Raw genomic sequence first — 8,739 nt, 5'->3', positions numbered from 1 at the left:
ATAGAATTATCCTCACTGTTCTTTGGAGGAAGAAGGAAGGAAGAAACATCCTCATGTTGTTTTTTGCTGCTTGCAGAGGAGACCCACTGATATTTCTTCTCATTCTGATTCTCCTTTAAATGTGGCAGAAGGTTCTAAAGGATGACATCTACTGCTGGCAGGCTTTCAGTTTTTAATTTGAATTTACTTGGACTCTAATTCTTATTTCAGGCAAATTGAGAGGCAAAGTCACTAATATTTACAATGTAAAACCCAGCATCAAGGCATAGCTTGATAATTTCATTTTGAATGAGATTGATGAAAATAATATAGAACAGAGGCATGGATTATTGCAGAAATAAAGATCCTGTTAATCTAAGTATAATAGACTTGGTTGTAATTGTCAGAGAGACTCTTCTTTTGCCTCATTGCTATTTGGTTTTGATTGCTAAGATGCGAAGCATTATATTTCCTTTGATTTTTTTTAAACCCTTACCTTCCATCTTAGAATCAATACTGTGTATTGGTTCTAAGGCAGGAGAGCGGTAAGGGCTAGGCAATGGGGATTAAGTGACTTGCCCAGAATCACACAGTTGGGAAGTGTCTGAGGTCAAATTTGAACCCAGGACCTCCCATCTCTGGGTCTGACTCTCAATCCACTGAGTCACCCGGCTGTCCCCCCTCTTTCATTTTTAACATCATGTAATCCTCAGAGGTAACATGAAATAATATAGCAGTTTCCAATGTTTTTTGGTCTGCAAACTCTTTCAACCCCAGATTAATATATGCTATTTATAATATTCTGCAGTTACTTATTGCTCATGGTGTTATTGAGGAATTTTTTGCATGAGCCTCCTTTGTGTCAACTTGGGATGGGGCTTGTGAACCAGTAAATGGGAACCACTGGAGAATGGACAGAATCCCGGTCTTGGAGCTAGGAAGGCTTGGATTTAAATTCTGCCTCTGACATACACTGGCTGGCTGGTCATATGGTCTTGGATAGGCAAGTCATATAACCATTCGGTGTCTTAGGATATGGAGCAAAAAATGTGCCAACATACATAGATAGAGGGAGTCTCCCCATCTGGGACTTCCCTATTGCAAAGAAATCACAGGTCCAATCCCTGTCTCTATCAAACAATCATTTAACTGGGCTAGCCTCCCAGAGCTATCTGGTTCATCCCTCCCAGCCTTGAGCTTTCAGCCTAGGGGCAGCTGAATGGTCCAGTGGACAGAATTCTAGGTTTGGAATCCAGGTAGATCTGAGTTTAGATTTGACTTGAGATACTTGTCATGGGATCCTGGACAAGTCATTTAACCTCTGTCTGACTCAGTTTCCTCATCTGAAAAATGGGGATGATAATAGCACCTACCTCCAAAGATTGTTCTGAGAATTAACTGAAGTATTTGTAAAGCACTTAGCACACTGTCTGGCACATTGTAGGTCCTTCCTATATGAATGCTATCTATTCTTATTTTTAATAACAAACCATGTAAAGCAGATTGTTGTCTTTAATATTTCCAGTTTTAAAAGGAGATTCTATTGCCTTTCTTGGTAGTGTCTTCCTAGCATTCATCACATACTTAGTGTGATAGTCAAGAAGTTATAACAATTTTAGGAAATTTAAACCCATTGTCTTGATTATTCTTCAAAAGACAGTTGCTGGTGACCCATTGTCCTTATTGCCAGGGTCTTTTAGTCTTCTTTCTAAATTGCCAGTTGAAGTAATAAATTGCATAATAGCTTGAATAATCTGTTGGAACTAGATTCATAATAAAACGACAGCTGTGCCTGTCTGTCTTATATATAGCACTTAGCACAGGTGTTTAATAACTGTTTACTGTTATTACGGTTATAAAGTAAGCTGATTTAGTAACCTGACAACTTGAAGTTTTTTTTTTATGTAAAGAGAAATTGTCATGAGCTCAGTCATCTTCTCAATCCTTTTAAATGGCCTTGAAATTATCCTATGATTTGTCCTCTTTTGTTCCAGGCTCAGAGAAAGAGGTAGCCCTTCTTGTCCTGGTCAAATACTGTACTTATGCATCCCCTCTTGTCCTTTTTTCTTTCTTTCTTTTTTTTTAAGTCCTTACCTTCTGCCTTGGAATCAATAGTAAGGGCTAGGCAATAGAAGTTAAGTGACTTGTCCTGATTCATGCAGGTAGGAAGTACTTGAGGTCACATTTGAACCCAGGACCTCCCATCTAAGGCCTGACGCTATCCGTTGAGCCACCTAGCTGCCTTTCCCCTCTTGTCTTTTTTGGGAACTTGCCCTCTTTCTCACTTATCTCCAATCTCTCTTTATTCACTGGCTTCTTCCGTTTCCTGACTAGTAGTACCACAGCAGTACCTAGAGCTTCCCTTTCCTTAAAAAAAAACCTTCACTTGATCCTGCCAACATCCCATCAAGCAATCATCCTATATGACTTCTCCTTTTCACAGTCAAACTTATATGACACAGTCAGCTCTACTCACTGCCTCCAATTCCAAACCTCTCACACAATTGTATTTATTTATTTTTAAATTTGTTTTTTCTCTACAATTTTCAACCGCTTGCAATCTGTCTCCAACTTAGTCACTCACCTGTTCTCCAAGTTTGCCAGCAATCACTTAATTGCTAAATCCAGTGCCTCTTCCCAATCCTCATTCTATTTGACATCATCACACTAGTTTTGAGTTGGAAGGAACCTTATGATACCCCCCTACAACATTTCTGGCAAATGACCCTCCACTTTGACTGTGATCTTTTCTTATGGACAAACCTAGATTTGCCTTTTGTTTATTAAGAAGCTTTTCTGGACAAACCTAGATTTGCCTTTTGGAAGCTTCTACCAACTGGTCCTGGTTCTGCCTTCTTGGATTTAATAGTACAGGTTTAATACATTGTAACATGACACCCCTTCTAATAACTGAAGACAGCTGTGATGCCCCCACTCCCTTGCAATTTTCTCCTTTCTAGGCTTACTATTCCTAGTTCCTTCATCTGATCCTCATAAAGCACGGATTGGCTATCCAACTGGCTCTGAATGTATTGAATTTTAACACCTGCTAGTACACAGAGGGTAGCTACATGGCTTAATGGATAGAGCCCTAGGCTAGGAATCAGAAAGACACATCTTCCTGAGTTCAAATCTGGCCTCTGATACCTAACTAGTTGTATGATTCTGGACAAATCACTTACCCTTGTTTGCCTCAGTTTTCTCAGCTGAAAAATGAGCTGGAGAAGTTCTAGTAACTGCCAAGAAAAACCCCCAAATGAAGAAATGGACACAACTGAAACAACAATCAGTAGTGAGATCTCCATTTCTCCCTTTCCACTTCACGTAAGGGTATGAGACTAATCAAATCTTTTGCAAAAAAAAAAAGATGTCCATTATCTATCTATCTATCTATCTATCTATCTGTCAGTCCGTCCATCTATCTATCTATCTATCTATCTATCTATCTATCTATCTATCTATCTATCTATCTATCTATCTATCTATCTGTCAGTCCGTCCATCTATCTATCTATCTATCTATCTATCTATCTATCTATCTATCTATCTATCTATCTATCTATCTATCTATCTATCTATCTATCTGTCAGTCCGTCCATCTATCTATCTATCTATCTATCTATCTATCTATCTATCTATCTATCTATCTATCTATCTATCTATCTATCTATCTATCTATCTATCTATCTATCTGTCAGTCCGTCCATCTATCTATCTATCTATCTATCTATCTATCTATCTATCTATCTATCTATCTATCTATCTATCTATCTATCCATCCACCCTTCCATCTGTTGGAAGAGAATTTCTCCATTATGTTGCTTTGTTTAACCTCATCTCTCAGTGACCTGGAGGTCAAAGACCACTGAGTAAATTCAAGTATAGATGAACTCTTAGAGAAAGGAAGTTAAAGAACCAAGGAACCAACGAGACAGGAAACTGATTCCACAGGCACTGCCCCCTGGATGGCCCAGGCAAATTAAGAAACTATGGTTGTTGGTTCCTTAGATGTGATGTGTGAGAGCTACTGGGTGGCAAAAACAGCTTATAAGGGGAGACCCAGGAGTCTTTGGGGCCTTCTTGCTGGAGAGTGGAGGCTGGAGTTGTCGAAGTTAGCTACAGACACATCATGGTGGCCAATAGATTAGTAAGCTAAGTACCTCTCTACCTCTTTCCTACCTTTCCCTTTCTTTACTACACTACTTTGATTTAATAAAGTTATAAAGCTACTACCAGCCTCATAATTTTAACTTTAATTATTACACAGCCATCCATCTCATTCCCAACCAAAGAAGGAAATGAAACTTGTCTTGGTATAAACTATTTTTGATGAAACCATGCAGGCTCTTGTGATCACTGTTTCTGTCTGCAGAAACTCATTAATCATGTCTTTAATAATAATAACTTTCTAGAATAACAGAACTTCTAGATTAACAATAACTTTTTAGAATTTTGCCAAGAGTAAATATGAAGCTCCCTGGTCTACAGTTTAAATATTCTCATATCACTTCACAACAGTTCATATAAGTCTTGTCATATTCTTTTTTTTTTAAATCTGCAAAGTATTTGGCATTTTTCAATTCTAATGATCTCTCTCCTCTTCTTCATGATCTTTCAAATATCCACGACTTCTTTGGGTATTCAAAATTCTCTACTTCATTTGGAAGACTTGGTTTCCACCAAGGGCAGCTAGGCCTACTTTCTCCTTATTTATTTAGGGCAGGGGTGTGCTGGAGTCAGCTCTTGTTATATTTTTCAGTGTGAGCATTTACCCTTAGAAACTGGAAAAAAGTACAAATTAGGGCATGATTTATTGTTTTGACTGGAGAAAATGTTACAGATGAGACTTAAAAGTGTGTTCTGTTGCCCACCGCCCCCCCCCCCCAACTTCCTCCCCACCACAGTCCAATTTTGTTGTCCTTAGCTCATTTCAACAATTTTAGCTCATCCTAAAATTTAGATCTACTTGATTTACTGGATTGGGCCATGCGTTTATAGTCATCCTCTATTACCTCACCTTTTCCCATTTTCCTTATGTAGTTAAAAAAACAAACAAAATAAAAACCTAAGTACTGTAAGACTATGAATCCGGGACCATCTCTTTTGAGATAACTCTTGTTAATCAAAGTGTTTTTTCATTTTGTCTTTAAAATCTTATTTTTGAGAGAAACAAAGACAGGCTTGGGAAATGCATTGGCATGCTTGCCATATAGCACCATACTGGTTTCATACAAGGCAGGCAGTGGCAGTCAGGGATACACATGTGTCATGCAACAAAACTGTTCAGTCACATGATGCGCAATGTCATTCAGTGACCTACCTGGGTAATACAGTAAAACACAAAGACGTACCGTGCCAGGAACACCTCCGTGGTGTGCAGTGACGTGCACTGCCCCTGTTGTGCCATACAGTGCCACCCCAGGACACACCTGCTTCATGCACCACTCCTGCATGCTTCAGACAACATTGTGCCGGGCCAGGAATGGACGTGCCTGTGCAATACAGCCCCATACCTATACCTAGTGTTCTACCAACAGGACATGGGGACGGCTGCATTGTGCAACCCCACCATGCCATGCCATGCTGATGACACACCACGTTAGTGACCCCCAGCATACTCCGGCACTCCAGCAGCACCTGCACCAGGCGCAGTCACAGTGACACAGTCTATCACATAAACAACTTGGCGTTGTGTCCTACGCCCCAGTGCACTGATGACACACCATCACCCAGGGACCGCCTGGGCCATGCAGCCACACACGCCTATCACACCATAGGATACACATGGTACCACCCACACACCATCGAGTGCAGCCACAGGCTGCTGGCTCACAGTAGCACAATATGCCCAGCCATGCAATTACAGGCAGCATGTGCCACGCCGGAGCAGAACACACGTGAACATACAATGACATGTCACACCACACATGCCACACAATGCCCCATGGGACAAGGACAGCCACACAACACCACGGAGCCAAGAAGGGCAGTGTGGCCCCAGGGACCTACAACACCAGTGGGGGTGGGGGGATGATGGGGAGTGGGGGAAGGGACGGGGTCTGGCCCACTACACCCTGGGCTACGCCACACTGCAGTTAGGGTGTTTACTTGCCAGAGCCGTGGAATTAGACAGTTCATCAGACACTGGCATGGCTGCGAGTTCCAGAGGGAAATGTCCTGGCCGTCTTCAGAGAGCGGGGCTCAGGAAACTTTCCCAGGGTGTTTGAATGGGGCCTTTGCTGTGGGAAGGACCTGAGCATCCGAAGGTAGGGAGCGGGAGGAGCAGAGACACGGACATTGAGAAGTACACGATTTCCTTTTGGTTGACCTATTCAGAGAATTTTTAAAAATTATTTTTTATTATACATTATATGAGAAAAGAATGATCGTTTAAACAGTGCTTAAAGGAGGTGCCAGGCACTGTGCTAAATTGTGCTTTATAATTATTATTTCATTTGATACTTACAACAATCCCAGGAGGTGGGGGCTCTTATTGTTCTCATCTTACAGTTGAAGAATCTGAGGTTAAGTGACTTGCCCAAAGTCACACAGTAAGTGTCAGAGTATGGATTTGCAGTTAGGTCTTCCTACTGCCAGGCCCAGTACTCCATCCATTGCACCACTGGCTGCCTTTGCATCATACCATAAACATGAACATTTAAAAATACAAAGAACTGAAGAAGAGGATTGTACATGAAACTTCAAATTTCTATTATGTAGTTTATTTTAAATGTATGTGGGAATAAATATACACAATAACAAAACTGCCCTGCTTGTCTGTGCTCCTTCTGGAACTTCCTTCTGCTCTCTTCTAGCTATTTAAAAAAGTTTTGGTGATTTTTTTTTTGGCATCACTATCACTATCCATGAACTATCTCTCCCAGGACCCTCTCCCCCCACCTCACATAGAGAATTTCTCTTGTAATTAATAAGCATAATCAAGCAAAAGTAGATTCATAGCTTGCTTCATTATTGTTCTTCTGAACTCATGTTTGATTATTGCATTGATAAGTTCTTCCTTTCTTCCTTCCTTCCTTCCTTCCTTCCTTCCTTCCTTCCTTCCTTCCTTCCTTCCTTTCTTTCTTTCTTTCTTTCTTTCTTTCTTTCTTTCTTTCTTTCTTTCTTTCTTTCTTTCTTTCTTTCTTTCTTTCTTTCTTTCTTTCTTTCTTTCTTTCTTTCTTTCTTTCTTAATAAACTCTTACCTTCTGTCTTAGAATAAATACTGTGTATTGGTTCCAAGACAGAAGAATGGTAAGGGCTAGGCAATGGGGGTTAAGTGACTTGCCCAGAGTCACACAGCTGGGAAGTGTTTGAGGCCAGATTTGAATTCAGGATCTCCTGTCTCTGGGCCTGACTCTCAATCCACTGAGCCACTCAGTTGCCCTCATTGATAAGTTTTCTTGACATTGTTTTCCTTTAGATTGTTACAGGTGTTCATAAAATTTTCATGTAAGTATTCCCAAATATTTAACTAGCATATATCTATTAGCATATATTTATAACAAATATATAAATGCTAATTTGTATATTTTTATATTGAACCAATTTACATTTAATAGATTTAATAATGTACACACATGCATATAATAAACACCAGATCCATGTATACACACATATACACACTCACACATACCATCTTAACTTGTAAACTTTAAGGATTTATAAATCAGTGTAGATACTTTTTCCTACCAATGCAAATTTCAATCCCTCTATAACTTAATAAGTCATATTCAAGATGTTTATTCAGAAAAGCAGACAACTTGCTCTCTCAAAGTATTTTGTTACAAGGACTTAATTAATTTTGTTTTCCAGAGAAATTGGCACAATTATTAGATCATTGGGTTGCTGCCCAAGTGAAGGAGAACTACATGATTTGATTGCAGAGGTAAGTAGGGCAAAAAGGATTTTGCTTCAAAGATTATTTTTTTAAGTCCTTGAAAATACTTGTCATATTTTAAATGAAATGTGTAAGAGGCAGGGGAGGATCCCTGGATTTGGAGACAGAATGCCTCAATTCCAGTTCCAGAACAACCAGTTAAAAACTTTGTGGCTTTGTGCAAATAATATTGTCTATCTGATGCTCCAGATCAGCCAGTTAAAAACTTTGTGGCCTTGTGCAAATAATATTGTCTATCAGATGCTCAAGTTTCTTTTTCTTCCTTACAGAGTTGTTGTGAAAGAGATCAATGATCTGAGATAAAAAACATTTTTGTAAACTATAAGACATAAATGTAAGCTATTGTTGTCTTGTAAAATAAATATTTTTTAATAGCACATTTCCTTCCTTTTAGTAAGGGGAAGCCAAATTTAGAGAAGTCAACAGTAAAACTTTAAAATCAACAAATCAGTTTTTATTAAGCATTTATTATGTACTGAGCACCATGCTAAGTGCTATTTTGGACTGAAAAATTATTTTACCTTGTTTTTTGTAGGTTATTATTCTCCAGAATCAATTTTGAGGTGTTATATCATAATTTTTGGGAGGGTAATTTGGTAGAGATTAGGTAGGTCCTTATTCCTTTTCTACCATCTTGGCTCCAAAAATAAGTTAAAAAAAACCAACAACAACTAAGTTATGTGATATGGACTAGGATCTATAACAATTTTAAAAAGCTTTTTATTATAAATTAATTCATTTAAAAATTTTATGTTTAAACACACACACACACATAAATAACTTTATTCACTAAAACTATTGAATCTACTGCTTAAATAATAGAAAAGTATATCAGTGAGGGACAGTTACGTGGCTCAGTGTATA

General features: G+C 38.9%; 1 protein-coding gene across 3 annotated transcripts in view; it reads left to right on the top strand.

The window, feature by feature from the left end:
- Positions 1-8,739, top strand: part of EFCAB2 (EF-hand calcium binding domain 2) — a 111,410-nt gene that overhangs the window by 64,892 nt on the left and 37,779 nt on the right. For all 3 annotated transcript variants that reach the window (XM_056816056.1, XM_007481522.3, XM_007481523.3), the window contains one exon: positions 7,791-7,863. In XM_056816056.1, the coding sequence (XP_056672034.1) occupies positions 7,791-7,863 (73 nt within the window). The remainder of the gene's footprint in view (positions 1-7,790; positions 7,864-8,739) is intronic.

Source organism: Monodelphis domestica, chromosome 2 (assembly GCF_027887165.1).
Source record: "Monodelphis domestica isolate mMonDom1 chromosome 2, mMonDom1.pri, whole genome shotgun sequence".
NCBI lineage: Eukaryota > Metazoa > Chordata > Mammalia > Didelphimorphia > Didelphidae > Monodelphis > Monodelphis domestica.
Note: the sequence above shows the minus strand (reverse complement) of the source record. Positions and strands in the feature narration are given on the sequence as shown.